Source organism: Stigmatopora argus, chromosome 15, assembly GCF_051989625.1.
Source record: "Stigmatopora argus isolate UIUO_Sarg chromosome 15, RoL_Sarg_1.0, whole genome shotgun sequence".
Taxonomy (NCBI): domain Eukaryota; kingdom Metazoa; phylum Chordata; class Actinopteri; order Syngnathiformes; family Syngnathidae; genus Stigmatopora; species Stigmatopora argus.
This window is the reverse complement of record NC_135401.1, coordinates 2,199,795-2,215,775: the sequence shown is the minus strand read 5'-3', so window position 1 is coordinate 2,215,775 and position 15,981 is coordinate 2,199,795. Positions and strand designations below refer to the sequence as shown.

Genomic DNA, 15,981 nt, shown 5'->3' with positions numbered 1-15,981 from the left:
TACCTGCTAAAATGACCAGCATTTTCAAAGTAAAAATAATCTTTTTATGGGGACTATTAACTACTACTGACTTTATCTTTATACATTAATACCCTTAAATCAATTAATTCTAGATATTAAATCCATTTCCATTACACAGTAATTCACTGCCATTTTTGAAATAATTAAAATGCGTTTTAAATTCCCATTTAAAATGGATTGCTCAAATTGGATTGTTTTTATAGTGTATAACTTTATCCATAACAAACAAAATACGGGAATTCTACACAAGTTCCTAGATTAAAGGAGCTCCATCTAGCGGTCAAGATGCAAAGTACAACAACATAGGCTCCACTCCAGATTTTGTGACTGCCATATTCAATGATATTTACACAATAGTTTGGACACCCTAGCTGGACAATATTGTCCAAACTAGTTGTAGCTTTCAATGATTCTATTTAGCTTTTTATAGTATTTTTTAAATTATTTTTGGTGACATTTAATGGTCTTTTTCATCCCGGAGAACGTTATTAAAACCACCAATGGACAAAAGGCAAGAAGGAGAAAACTGAAGGACATAACAAGGGCAGCCATGATGGATTTTTCAAGTTAATAAAAGTTCTATTATGCTTATCAGACCGATTATGAAGCGCTATAATCATAACCTTTACTTTCTTTCGATGATTAACAGAAGTCTGCAATAAGCAGTGGTTAGATTATAATTATGGTCTTCTATCAGTTGCCACTAGGCAGAAAAATTGATACAGATAAGATTTGGCCAGGGAATATGTTTCTATATTTAAAGAAATGTATTATACACGTACCTTTAGTTGAATAGAGAAGAAGAGTACTTGCATCACTGCTGGAGTTTAATGATACCTAAATAGAGAAGCTGTATCAAAATCATATCTTTAGAAATCCAACAACAATCATTGTCATTTAATATATCTCACCGAGGTATTTTTCTTGTTTTGGATATATTATATCAGTCTTGATTTTTTTTTTTTAATTTTCTTACCAACTGCAGATAAAGCTGAATTAATATTTATCAATATTATGCATTAAATTTGTCGCCATTGTGGCAGGAAATTTCAGTTTTCTGGCATGATCATCTATGTTTACATAAAGCCAATTTTAATCTAGGATAGTATAAAATGATTTTTAAATTGAATTAAAAAATGCAAAATTATGAGTGTTAATATCGACATTACAGTACTTTCCATGTTTTATTATATCAGACCATAATGTTAAAACTGTAGTGTATTATAATTTACATTCTACAATCCACTACAATTTAACATTATGGTCTGATATAATAAAACACTAATGTAGATATTAATAATTTAGCCGTTTTTAATTAATAAAAAAAGATCATTTTGTACTAATACCCTAAATTAAAATTGGCTTCATGTAAACATGACAGAGAATCTGTGAAATAATATTAATTAATACAAACCTGTCGCAACTCATCTTAATCGAAAGGATATTTTCAAATCAAAATGTTTTTAAAACTTTGAAATACAGTGGTACCTCGTCATACGACCGCTCGTCATACAAAATGCTCGTCTTACGGGGGAAATTTCGATCGAATAATTTGCCCGTGATGCGGTCAAAATTTCATGATGCGACCAAGCCAGGTGGCCATGGCATTTTTTTTGCATATCTTTCGTGTATAACAATATTTTCGAGCACGGAACGATTAATTCAGACGAGTTCCTCCTAGGACCAGGAAACGCACAACGCGCATGCAAAAAGAGGGCTTTCTGGGTAATGAAGTATACTCGTGCACACAACACCCATAGGCAATGGCACCCTTTCTCAGAATAAAACTTCATTACGCACAATCAATACATGGGTAGGCTGTTATTCCTTCCTTAGCCTGTTAGCTCCCGCGATCGCTCATTCAAGACTACTTCTGGTTGGCAAGTGGTCGTGCGTTATCCTATTGTGAGGACATTTGTGTGCATCATTTTGGGAATATTTTGAAGGCAATACAACAGCAAACAGTCCATCGATAGCGAACGTGAGGGTGGAGGCGTGGCAAACCGCCAACCCGGAAAACAAAGGTAACAAAAGATTAAGACAAAACTAGAATTCAGTTTTGTGTAAAGTTACATTAAACGTATGTTTGAGTGTGTCTGGATATATTTATCCAAGTTAAAATAAATGTGTTTGTTCGTTTACGAGTTCCATGGATAAAGTGCTCACGAAGAGCCCCCCCCCCAGCCTCCGTGTGTCGTAATTTTACATCTATTAAACACATTTTATTACTATTAAACCACTTGTTATTTCTTCCTTTGTCAATAGATGGCGGATTAGAAGATATAAAACATTTTTTTCAATCCAATATCCTGTTTATGGTGTTTTTTCAGAGGGTTGGAACCAATTCATTTGTTTTCAATTCATTTCAATGGGAAACGTTCGCTCGAGTTACGAAAACCTCGACATACGATCTCAGTCCCGGAACGGATTAAGATCGTATCTCAAGGTACCACCGTACTGCAATACGGCTACGCAAATGTGCACTCTTCTAAATGACTGCATTCAGAACCAACTAATCTCATTTAAACTTGTTAAATGGGACTCTTTTGATACGATTAAATGTACTACGACTTTTCTCAGCGTTTTTTTTTTCCCCAAAACACGACATTTTTTAAAGTTCAAAATGTCATCCTTGGTGCCTCACATTTCAGTATCTCTGTTATTGGCCCGTAGATAATCCGAACATAATAGAATATCTCCGACGCTCTATGATGTTCATAGTACATTTATTCGTGACATGTGCAGCACAGTGTATAAATGTGTATACCGGATAAAAGAGACGTACCGTAGTCTTACAAAAAAAAAGGCCAAATTATTACAATGAGCATTTTTGGACACCTTTGTCGACTTTTTTTGTTCGTTTTGTTTCAAAATTGGAGGACAGTAACAAAAAAAAAAAGCATCCCATCCTCATATTTTCTTACCCTGGCACTTTCATACTTATTTACCAAAGCGATTGTTTTCTCAGCTATAATACAATGCATACGGGCTTTTATTTTCTTTTTTTCCCATTTCCCCCACCCTTATTTTTTGTTTTTTTACACTGAAACATTGGTTACCGTTTTCAAATATCAGACCCCATTAACAAAATACTCGTCATAACAATAACAAATGTTGCAACAACTGTAAAAGCTCGAGCTTTCGAGATCGACAGTTTGTTTACGGCCATGAAAATAACGCAGACGACGATGAATAAATTAGACTTAGATGCACTCTGAAGCGGATTGGCTGGTGCAATCATGCCCTCTTGTGGACAAAAAAAATGTATGTTTTCATCTTGCTCCAGTCCTATTGCACAAGTTCTCTTCCAGCGTTTCAAATCCGGGTTGTTTTTCCACAAGTGCTGGCCAAAAAAAGGGTCAAACTCCTGTACAATGTCCCCCTTTTTTTGTTGTTGTTGTCCTCAATAAATACTCTCCCGTAACAAAAAAAAAGTAGATGAGAATATTTATCTTTTATAAAAGCGAAAACAAACTCCTCGACGCGAGTCAGCACCAAAATCTGGCGATAATTTGGGCGGAAAAGGGAAAATAAAACGGATGATGAATGGTATTAAATATTGGTATTCAAATGAAACCCAAATGGTAGAATGAGGATATTTGAAGCTGATTTTTTTTTTCTTAAAAAAAGCTTGTTTTTCCAGTTTGATGATGGAAAAAAATAGCAAAACGAGTGAAGTTTTTCCACCTCATTTGTCCTTTTTCTCCTCATGTCACGACTTTCCCAAGTGAAAGAGAACCTGGCAAATAATGGCGGCCACTCCGGCGTTCATGACGGAAGAAATGGAAATGTCTAACAATCTGCTTTCGTATAGCGCAAAGACGTTTTTGTTCCCCTCTACTTTGGCCATGGCTAATAGTCCTTTGGCGGCGCGGCACATCATGCTAACGCTAGGCGGCTCCGCGTGGGGTTGTCCCACGTGCAATAACCCGTGTGGGTGATGCTGGTACTGCGCCACGCCGATGCCGTCTTCCAGGAAGGCCACCAGATTTCCCACGCCGCCTTTTTGCGTGGCTATCACGCGGGCCGCCGCCGGGTCTCCCTGCGCCAGGTGGGACGCGATGGCCACCGCCATTTCCCGGTAGACTTGGGTTTTCCTCTGCCCGACGTAGCGGACCAGCACCGTGAAGAGTTTCTCCTGCCGGCTGAGAGGGGGCGTGGCCAGGAGGAGATCCACGTTCCCTTCCTGGATGCTGAGCTTGCAAAGGCACTCCAGGACCAGACGTTGGGGGGTCAGCTGGGAGCGGGACGGCGCCGACGGGAAGGGGTCTTGGGCTTCGGCGGAGGGGCAGACCATCCAGTGGAGGAGGCCGTCCAAGACCGGGAGGCAGACCGTGTCGGCGTAGGCCGAGAGATCCAGCTGGCCCGAGATGTTAGCTAGCGTTACCATGGCGTTCTCTCTCAGCTGGTTAAGACACTCCCACCACCACTCGCATTTAGCGCCGGACAGCGGCCCCCCGTCCCGGCGCTCGTCTCTTTGGTAGGCGGGGCCGGTTCTGGTCCTCTCCGGGTGTCGGTGGTGGAGGAGCAGGAGTCGGCCCAGGAGGAGAACCAGGGCGGGGTGTCGCGACATGGCGCCGTCGTTACCCGGGACGAAGGACAGGCCTCGGACCACGTTGGAGACGCAGAGGCAGCGTTTGGACAGGGCGTCCTGCCAGGCGGCGTTGGCCGACAGCGGGGATTGGTCGGCGCAGCGCGCTTCGTCCTCCAGCAGGGTGATGCCGTCGCCCTGACCGTCCGGGTCCGGGTGCACCCTGAAGGGGTAGGACGGCAGGGAGCGGGCCGGGTGGGCGTCCGAGAGGGCGTCGACTCGGGCGCAGAGGATGTCGTCGATGGTGGCGGAGATGCTAGTCCGCGGGGGTTCTTCCTGGTGGTGGTTTTCGGGTGGTTCGGCGGAGTCGAGGTCCGGGTCGCCGCGGGGTTCGAAGTAGGTCTGGATGTGCGCCGTGGTGTCGCCGCCGCCGGCTTGCCAGTGAAGGAGTCCGCTGATTAAGCGGTCCGCCGAGTCGTCGCGGTCTGGACTCGCGTCGTCCGCGTCCACGATGCTAATGGGGAACTTGTCGTATTTGCTAGCTTGTCTGGGCTTCGGTTCCGGTTCGGCGACTTCCCATTTCTCTACTTTGTCGTCCTTTTTCAAGCTCTCATCGGGTGCGTCCTTCTCGTTCGTGGCGGAAGGACAGTCCTTCGAAGGATTTCCGGCGATGGACCCACTTTCCGTTTCGTTGTCCAAAATGGCTTCTTCCTCAGCGGGGTCCGACGAGCCGTCCTTTACCGTCGTCCCGATCTCAAACTCTTTCAGGATGCCGAAGATCTCAATCAGGCAACGGCGGAAGTACTCCACGATGAGTTCCAGGAAGCCCGGTAGCTAGAAGGACAGAAAATAAGAGACCGTAGGAATCTTGCATTTTGGGCTTTGGCGGACATGAGCAAAGTTACCTGGGAGAGGTTAAACGAGGCGACGGTGCTGTCGTCAAAAAGCAGAATGTTGATGGTGTCAAGCGCCCACGTGCTCTCTGCTAATAGGCCGGATTTAAGAGACATCATGACACGCCACGCCTCGGGTGTCCCTGGGACAAAAAAAAAAACACAAAAGAAAAGTTGTCACGTGAAGCCAGTCGAGTGTTCCGGAAATCGGGGACCGATCGCGTGCTTCGGGTTCGATCTCAGCATTTGCGTGTTCTCCCAGGGTTTATTAGCAACTGCATAAGAATGTTGTCAAAAGTATTGTTTTTTTTCCACTTTAAAAGTGGTGAAATTACTAAAATAAAAGACACCCATTTACATGTATTTTGACTTTTAAATTCGGAGTATGGCTCGCAAGGAATAACATTAGAAAATATGAATTGTTTATGGCTCTCTTCGTCAAAAAGGTTCCCGACCCCTGATCTAAAACAATGTTTATTTTAGTTTTTTTATTTTTAGATTTTACAAAATGATTTTTGAACTAAAAACAGAAAAAAATGGATTAAAAAATGCCAATTATTGATTTAAAAGGGGGAAAATCAGGAAATTGAATATACATCTATACTCTTCATTTTAATTTGATCCTAAAACAGAAAGTCGGCACTCATCATTTACTTTCCCGGGCCACACAAAATGATGCGGCGGACCAGATTTGGCCCACGGGCCGCCACTTTAACACATGTGCACTAGATGAATCAATCAACTCGATTTCATGTGGGCTGGACCATTTTAGATATAATATTTAGATTTTTTTTAAATAAATGGATTAAAAGCGCTGAATATTCAGTTTTTTATAGATCTAAAACAAGGTTTATATTAGCTTTTTTTAAATATATTTTTAGATTTTACAAAATGATTTTTGAACTAAAAACAGAAAAAAATGGATTAAAAAATGACAATTATTGATTTAAAAAGGGGGAAAATCAGGAAATTGAATATACATCTATACTCTTCATTTTAATTTGATCCTAAAATAGAAAGTCGGCACTCATCATTTACTTTCCTGGGCCACACAAAATGATACGGTGGGCCAGATTTGGCCCCCGGGCCACCACTTTGACACATGTGCGATAGGCATTGCTTGTCTCACCGGTATCCTTTGAGGTAAGCTTGCGTCGAGGCCTGAGGACCGGCATGGTGCCCTCCACCGATCCCGGCGGGTAGTTGAGGTCCCTCCTCAGGTTGTGGGGGAACTGAGCCGGACCTGCGCACCCCTGAGAAGCCACGACGGGCATCCCGGGCTTGGACATTTTCATGGCCGACAGGAAAGCCGCTTTGCTCGGCGACACCCGAGACTCCAAGGAACGCTGGAAAGCTCCCGGACTTGGCACCCTGGGTAGGTGGTTCGCCATGGACGCCGCCGCGTTGGCGTAAGAAGACTGCGGGTGGCGCGAGGAAAACGACGACGACACGTAAGGAGACTGCCGGTGCCACTGATCCGGTCCCGGCCTTCCGTCCCCGTCTTCCCTGCCGACGTAAATCTGTCGGTTGGGGTAAGGATAAGCCACGTCTGTCCTGGACGGCCAAATGTTGGGGCCGTCACCCCCGGCGGACATCATGCCGTGTTGGCTCGGGATGGAAGACGGGATTCGATCCCGAGCGTACGGGTAGGGGAACTGTCCTTGGATGGATCTGGGATCCGGACCCGAATAGCCCCCGCCGCCGTAGTGGTTGTAAATGTCGGCTTGGTGGTTGGAGTACTGGACGGCGTACATCTCGCTCTCGTGGCGTTTTGGCGGGGGGCCGCCGTACATGCCGTCCATTGGTCGTTTGTAGCCCTGCCGGAACGATTAAGAAGTCGTTAGCGGGATTGTTTCGACCAGGGGTGCTCAAACTTTGCCAGATTTAGCCTTTTTTGGGGGGGGGGGCCCTGACAAAGTTATTGTATGCTGATGATATATACAGACGCTCCCCTACTTACGAACGAGTTACGTTCCAAGCGATTGTTCATAAGTTGAATTTGTTCATAAGTTGATTCAGTGCTATATTTTGTATCACGCATTGGTTTGTACTGAAAAAACATTTAATAAAATGGAGAGTTTTATGGTTTCAATTATTTAAAAAAAAGTGTGATAAATGCAACTTTAAGGAATAATATTGACTGAAAGAAAAAGATGGTTCTTAAAATATAAGATTCAAAAGAGAATTAATTCCTTTGGTGTATTTAAAGTACTGAATTTATGGGAGTTTAGTCAATGAAGAGGGAATATATATATATATATATATATATATATATATATATATATATATATATATATATATATATATATATATATATATATATATATATATATATATATATATATATATATATATATATATATATATAAGTCACATTTTTGGGAAGGCATTTTTTATGATCATATTGAGTCAATGAAGAGGGAAAATATATATAAGTTGCATTTTTGGGAGGGCATTTTTTTTAATATGATCATAAACCAAAAATTAAAGTAACCATAGTAAATTGGAGGTCAGGCTAAATAGGCATTTGCTAACAAAATTCCAATTTCAAATAAATATGCTGCCTACAAGCAACAAATAAATTATATAAATCATTTTTTTGGGAATCGGGTGGAAAAGTGTTTTTTTATGTTTATTTTTGGTGGGCCATAAAGTACCAAAATAGTACGTACGAAGGTATTTGTCAAAAGAAACACATTTTAGAGTGCTTGGAATTGAAAGAAATATTATTATGCTTTTATGTTTTTTTTAATGATAAAAAAATGTCCTTACAAAAAAGGAACTTTTGTGATATGTTGCTAAATATTAATAAAAAGCACGCGTCACACCTGTTGCTGTTGATACATCCCAGAAGGATGCATTCCATATGGCATGCCAGGAAACTGCGCACTGTAGCCGTCATGTCTTTAAAATAATTTTAAAAAAAGATAAAATGTCAATATTTGTAAACACACGCGGCAAAAAAATAAATAAATAAATCAAGGCACGATTCTGACCTCTGCTGCGCCGGGTATCTGCTGGAAGAATACAGCCCCCCCTCACTGTGAGGTGGGATGCTGTTCTGACTACCAGGGGGCCCCATGCCCCCTTCCATTCCCATCAGGTGGTCCGGTCTGGAGGGAGAAACAACAGTTGAGCCTTCACGTCCCTCTAAAGGGGGACGGACGACGACGGTGGAGTTGTGGTCCGGGTCGGAATGGTCACCTTCTGTCGTAGCCCGGTCTGTACTGCGAGTATTGCGAGCGCTGACTCATGCTGACGGCCGTGGGGGGCCGGCCGTACATGTCCTGCGCCCCTCCGGGGGGGATCTGGTGGGGCAGGTAGGGATCGGCGCCTGCCACTACCACAGAGAATACACAGTCACTTTTACACTTAATTCATGTTGGGGGCTTATCTATGTCTTATTTATTATGTTGACTATGTATCCATTTATTCCTTATATATTATTTATCTGTTTGTTTGTAGTTGTTGTTATTTGTGCACTTCCCTACTTAGTTATGTTGTTGATTACTTATGTTGACTACTTATTTATTACTTATTTATTTATTAATTTATTATTTATTTATGCTTTATCTCTTTGTTTGTTCTTGCTATTTGTTCACTTCCCTACTTATTTATGTTGTTGACTACTTATTTATTTATTGATTATTTATCTGTTTGTTTGTTGTTGTAATTTGTGCATATCCCTAATTTATGTTGACTACTTATTTATTTATTACTTGTTTATTGATTATTTATCTGTTTGTTGTTGTTATTTGTACACTTCCCTATTTATTTATGCTATTGAGTACTTATGTTGACAACTTATTTATTACTTATTTAATTATTTATTAATGCTTTATCTGTTCTTTTGTTCTTCATATTTGCGCACTACCCTACTTATTCTACGTATTGATGTTGTTGACTACTTATTTATTTATTATTATTTATTCATGCTTTATCTCTTTGTTTGTTGTTGTTATTTGTGCACTTCCCTACTTATGTAGTTGACCACTTATTTATTGATTATTTATTTATTATGATTTATTCATGCTTTATCTCTTTGTTTGTTTGTTGTTATTTGTACACTTTGCTACTTATTTATTCATGTTGCTGACTACTTATTTATCCATGACTTATTTATTTATTGCAATTATTTATTGATTACTTATCAGTTCATTTGTTTGTTGTTATTTGTGCACTTGCCTACTTATTTATCTTGTTATCTTACTTATTTATTGATTATTTATTTGTCTGTTTGTTGTTGTAATTATTTGTGCACTTTGTGGTAAAGCTTTAAATCTCGTGACACTTGTATAATGACAATAAAACCATTCAATTCCAAGTTACATTTTTGTTGATGAGGCCTGTTTTAGCCAGCTGGGGGCAGCAGCTCATCGCAAATATTCCGCTTTTCAACGCGCTCATAGTATGCGAGTGTTTGTTGGCATCCAACAACCACGGCAGTTTCTTCTTCTTCTGAACTCTTATTTAGATTCATGGCTTTAAATACGCCATTAAAACAAAAAAAAACAATTATTGATCCTTATTTGGATTTGACATCGTTGTCGCTATCTATTCTCATTATTTTGTTGTGTTAGTAATATTCCATTTTTTTGGTCAAATTCAAAACTTTTAACAATAAAAACGGACTTCATCACGACGTGACGGTCATTGACGCTTTGTGTTAGTCCAACTCACTCTTCCTCATGCCAGCGAAGGGGTCCTTGGCATCGTACTGCATCCTCATCATCACGTCGGGCACGGCCAGGCCTTGCTGGTACGACGCCGATGGCGGCAGCGGGGCCACCCGCTTCTGGAAGGCCGGGTCGCTGACGTCCGAGAAGGGATCCTGCACGCTTACACTGCTCCTGGAACGAGGTGGGCGGGAATAAATCAACAAAAAAAAAAAAAATATTCACCTATTTCAATGCAAATAAAAAAAACGTTGTACATTCGGATCAACTTATTTCACCTATTTCAATGCAAAAAAACATCGTCTTATATTCGGATCAACTTATTTCACCTATTTCAATGCAAAAAAAAAAAAATCAGTCTTATATTCGGATCAACTTATTCCACCTGTTTCAATGCAAACAAAAAAACATTGTCTTATATTCGGATTAACTTATTTCACCTATTTCAATGCAAAAAAACATCGTCTTATATTAGGATCAACTTATTTCACCTATTTCAATGCAAAAAAAACCCTCATTCGGATTAATTTATTTCACCTATCTCAATGCAAAAAAAGGTCTTATATTAGGGTCAACTTATTTCACCTATTTCAATGCAAAAAAAACATCGTCTTACACTCAGATCAACTTATTTCACCTATTTCAATGCAAAAAAACATCGTCTTATATTCGGATCAACTTATTTCACCTATTTCAATGCAAAAAAAAGTCTTCTATTCGGATCAACTTATTTCACCGATTTCAATGCAAAAAACATCCTCATACTCAGATCAACTTATTTCACCTATTTCAATGCAAAAAAAACATCGTCTTATACTCAGATCAACTTATTTCACCTATTTCAATGCAAAAAAGTCTTATATTCGGGTCAATACTATAGCATTGGTTGAAGTATGAATTCCGCTACCTGTTTGGAGGCATAGGTGTGCTCTGACCGAGGGGCGTGGTCGCACGGGTGGGCGTCAAGCGGTCCCCTGCACCTTCGGCCGTGGAGCTGCCGCCCGAAGATTGTGGCGTTTGCGGACCTTGGAGCGAACCGCCTGAATTGGCTAGAAAATTGGGACATTTGTGTTATTTATGACTGTTGTGATACAAAGAAAATGTGCGTACTATTACTGGAAGTCCTATTTTGGGGCAGCGTCCTATATCCTCCTGTACCGAGGTTCTTTTAGAGAGAACACTTTGGAATGAGGGCCAAAAAGCTGGCAGTAATGACCTACATGAGAAGTGAGCTGGAGCAAACAACCCGCATATGGGCATCCGGAGATGGGATGAAACTTGGCTCTTAACGAGCGGGCCGAAGGGTGGATAAAACAGCCGACATCTAGCATATTTTACACACTATAAATCGCACTTTTATTCCGAGTTTGGCTGGTCTGGCTCTTTTTTGTTGTTTTTAAAGGCCAAAGTTAACAGAAAAAATGGATATCTTAACAGAACAGTGTTTTCTTGGAAATTATCTAGCACCCCGACACTTTTGGGGTCCAAGTAGTCTGGAAAAGAGTTGCCTGGTGGGTGAATTGAAGATTTCAAATCGATAGTTTTATTGTGGGTTGTAATTACATAGTTTTATATTTTTAAGCTAGAAGCGTTAGCGTGCTATTTTTTTCCCTTAAATTCTAAAGTTTTTTTTACACATTTTGTCCCATTCCTGAGCCACATAATAAGTGACATAACTATGAAAGTTGAACTTTCTCGGCAATTGTTTTGGATTATTCTGACTTTGACGTTAAAAATTGAGATGAACAAAATGCAAATAATGAACCTACCACGTTATTAACGCCATCATTCTGTCAATTCTCGCTACAAATCTGCAAATTTGCGACGTAACCCAAGCCTACAAAAGCGCCAGGTACAAATTCCCTTAAACGAGTGGTTACAAAACGAAGACCTTTGCGCTGAAAAGATGACAAAGACAAACAGAGAATATGAAAACAGCCTAATGAGCATTTAGCGCAAGAATCCCTCCACGGGAACGGCCTCGGTGGCCTATTAGCGCACCGCACGTTTCCGCTCGGAGACAGAAAAAAACACGACTAAAGCGTTAAAAATTCATACTCCATCTAAATTATTAAACGACGTCCCAGACGAAATAGACGGAGAGATGCTTACGCCATGGCGACGCCAGGTAAAAGCGTCAAGGACGTTCGCGTGTAAATAATGGCCGCTTCGACCCAGGTCGACCCATCCTTCAAAATAAAACACGGCCATGGGTGTCATAAAGCTCAAGACCGTGAACTCAAGCGCCCTTTTGCTCCACATTTGCAGGGAGGAGAATGACATTGCGAGTGACATCATCCGCCGGGATGGGGGCGGAGGGGAGGGGCTACCGGGGGGGGGGGGGGGGGGGGGAGATGGGGGAGAGCCCATTTTGTGAATGAAAGGTGACGGGGAGGTTAGCTTTGTTTACCTTCTCCGTTCCAGCCCTCATTAATCACTCCTTGGTACACATGCTTGCTACCTGGACTAGCCAAACACGGAATACCCCCCCGCCGCCGCCCCCCGCAAGTGTCAGGTCTATAAATAGACTGGCACGGTCTGTGGAGGGCTGGCTGATGTAAAAAAAAAAAGGGGGTAATTAGACCAGGGTGTCAAAAGTACCACCCGCTGGCCTGTTTTATTGGCTGGATTATGAAAATATGAGTGAAGATGGACTGAACAAGAAGTACTAGATAGGAAATTAAAAAACAAATGTCCTTTAAACATAATGTGGTTCTTATGAGCTAACGTTCATATTTTGCTTCTTCTGAGCTACAGTTCAAATGTCAGTTCTTCTGCGCGATCGTTCAGATTTTGCTTCTCATTAGCTACCATTCATCAAATATTTCATCTTCTGAGCTACTGTTCAGATTTCGGTTTTTCTGATGACAGTTCAAATTTAGTTTTTTTTTAGCGACCCTTCTAATTTTGCTTATCTGAGCTACTGTTCAAATTTCAGTTCTTCTGAGCGACCATTCAAATTTCAGTTCTTCTGAGCGACCGTTCAAATTTTGCTACATTGTCGCACTCGCGAAAACGAAACACAGGGTTGTCCAGTGATTCCGAAAAACTTTCCACAGATTTTACATTGGGTCGTTTGCAAAAAAAAAAAAAACTGCACCGCACCAAAAAAGTCCTCACCAAACGTAGTATTTTCGCAAGGACCAAATAACGTGAACTATGCATACATTGCAAGACCAATGAGATCTTGATGAGACGGCTTGCAAGAAGATCCCCACCTTGTGGACTTCCTGTGTGTGGCTCCAATTGTTTTTTACCTAGGTCTACAATGTCTTCTGTGTCTGTGCTACCTACTGTCTTGCTACTGCAACCAAGGGAATTTCCCGAATACGGTCTGAAATAAAATTCTAATCTAAGAAAGGAAGAAGGCTTACCAGGCGAGGGCGGCTGGATCTTGGTCTGCTTCCTGCTGTCCCCAGCAGCCATGTTTCCACTTCCACTTCCGCTGCTGCTACTACTGCTGTTGCTGCTTTCTGCCGGTGGCTCCTCCCCCCTCTCCATCTTACACTCGTAGGCAAACAGGTACTGGATGTAGTGCTTCTTCAGCGAGCTGGCGGAGCTGCTGGAGGTTCCCACGCTCAGCGTGGTGGACAGTTCGCGCCATTTCTTGTTTTTGTTTACCTGTGCCAGGTAAAAAAAATGTCAGCTTTTGTACTGCAACTACTAAGAATTTATATCCAATGTTTTGTTTCTTTCTCCAAAGAAATGTTAACAATTTGTGTTAGCAGGCTCACGATAATGAGAATGAAAAAAGCCATTTTCTTTCCCTTTGTTATTTGTTTTGAAACACGCCCCCGATGCTAACAAGCGTTACCATGGCGAGGCCTCCAATCTCCCGAACGGCCATGTAGAATTTCCAGAGATCCAGAGGCTTCTTCCCCACGATTGGAAGCTGCAAAACGGGACTTCCCCTCTCCTCCATGAAGGACAGATAACGGTCCACCCAGTTGCGCCTCTCGGGTTCCCCGCCCAGCTCGTAGAGCCGCGAGATTCGCTCGGCGCCGGACGTTGACGAGAGGGGATTGGCTTTCTGGCAAAAAGATGGAGAAATGTCACGTTCAGATTCTTTCTAATGATATTATAATACTTCATTTAATCCAGTTAGTTTATTTGGACCTTCTAAAACACGTTTCTTATTTAAAAGACGGCAGTTCTAATGTGGTTGGGACGGTGAAGTGGTTAGCGTACATGTTTCTAAGTGGCGGCCGGCGGCCAAATCTGGCACGGCGTATCATTTTGTGTGGCCCGGTGAAGTAAATGAGTGCCGACTTTCTGTTTTAGGATCAAATTCAAATGAAGAGTATAGATGTATATTAAATTACCTGATTTTTCCCCTTTTAAATCAATACTTGTCATTTTTTAATCCATTTTTTTCTGTTTCTAGTTCAAAAATTATTTTGTAAAATCAAAAAATATTTAAAGAAAAAAGCTAAAATAAACATTGTTTTAGATCTATAAGAAACTGAATATTCAGGGCTTTTAATCCAGTTCTTTTAATCAATTTTAAAAAAAAATCCAAATATTATATCTAAAATGGTCCAGCCCACGTTGACGTTAAAGTGGCCTGCGAACCAACCCGAGTCTGACACCCTTGGGTTAGTGCGTCGGCCGCAGTTTTGGGGTCGTGGGTTCGATTCCAGGTGGGTTCTCACTGTGTGGAGTTTGCCTATTCTCCCCGGGTTTTCTCCGGGTACTCCGGTTTCCTCCCACATCCCCCCAAAAATCATGCTGGGCTAAAATTAGATATATATAAATCATTGTATACTATATCGGCCCAGTGTGTGAGTGGTTAGCCTGTCGGGCTCACAGTTCTGGGGTCGTGGGTTCGATTCCAGGTGGGTTCTCACTGTGTGGAGTTTGCATGTTCTCCTGGGCTTGCGTGGGTTTTCGCCAGGTACTCCGGTTTCCTCCCACAGACCAAAAACATGCATGCTAGGCTAGCTGATTGAATACGGTAAATTGCTCCTAGTTATGACTTGAGCGTGAATGGTTGTCCTGCGATTGGCTGGTCACCGGGGTGTCCCTCACCTTGTGCCTGTAATTAGGTGGGATGGCTCCAACACCCCCCGCAACCCTTGAAGATAAGCATTTCAGAACATAAATGAGTTCCAACATGGATAGCGCAGAAGTCTATCTCCGAACTGCGAGTCCAATGCGCTAACCACTCAGTTAGCTGCCCTATTTAGCATTTGACCGCTAATTTTCACTCTTCCCCATTGGCCAGTGTAGTTTACCGGGTCCATCCAGTCGTATTTGAAACCTACTGGGCTGGGAGGGGCCTTGACGGGCCAAGGAGGGCTGCTTATGCTGTCGCTATCGTCTCCGTGGTAGGACGACAAGCTAGCCGGGCTGGGGGACAGCGGCGAGGGGACGGGAAGGGCGCCGCTGGGCGTGGCCGGTTGCGACGCATACTGCTGAGAGACGCCGCCGCTGTTGTTGGTCTGATTCTCTTGGATCTAGCGTGGACATAAAAAAAAAACAAGAAAAAAACAATCAAATATATGAAAAATTAGAGAGACAGGGTCGTGGCTTATATACATAGAAAAGAAATGAACCAAAAAATGAAGGTAAACTGAGACCTTTTTAAAATGTGGTTAGATGGAATTTTTAACTAAGATTTGGGATACCATGTTATTTTGACATTTTGTCATTTATTTTTGAATATGCAGGATGATTGAAAAAAAAATTCGATGCCGGCACCCCCAGGAAAAATGGATTGATGTTTCTCGCCATCAATGGTAGGGACACATGCTCATTTTTAATGGCAATTATTGAGTTAAGATAAATTTAAAATAGGCCTTCGTATAATGCAAAATTATATCTAAATAGCAGTTAACAATATTTTGATCTACATTATTGA

The 15,981-nt window shown here is 41.8% G+C and overlaps 1 protein-coding gene across 2 annotated transcripts in view; it reads right to left on the bottom strand.

Moving 5' to 3' along the window:
* Positions 1-2,730: 2,730 nt before the first annotated feature.
* arid1b (AT-rich interactive domain 1B) overlaps positions 2,731-15,981 on the bottom strand; it is a 135,593-nt gene continuing 122,342 nt past the window's right edge. For both annotated transcript variants that reach the window (XM_077620239.1, XM_077620240.1), the window contains exons 11-21: positions 15,386-15,577; positions 13,936-14,151; positions 13,496-13,742; positions 11,029-11,170; positions 10,126-10,295; positions 8,650-8,785; positions 8,442-8,558; positions 8,274-8,349; positions 6,575-7,262; positions 5,458-5,588; positions 2,731-5,386 (exon numbers count right to left, since the gene is read on the bottom strand). In XM_077620239.1, the coding sequence (XP_077476365.1) occupies positions 3,734-5,386; positions 5,458-5,588; positions 6,575-7,262; positions 8,274-8,349; positions 8,442-8,558; positions 8,650-8,785; positions 10,126-10,295; positions 11,029-11,170; positions 13,496-13,742; positions 13,936-14,151; positions 15,386-15,577 (3,768 nt within the window). In that variant the 3' untranslated portion in view covers positions 2,731-3,733. The remainder of the gene's footprint in view (positions 5,387-5,457; positions 5,589-6,574; positions 7,263-8,273; positions 8,350-8,441; positions 8,559-8,649; positions 8,786-10,125; positions 10,296-11,028; positions 11,171-13,495; positions 13,743-13,935; positions 14,152-15,385; positions 15,578-15,981) is intronic.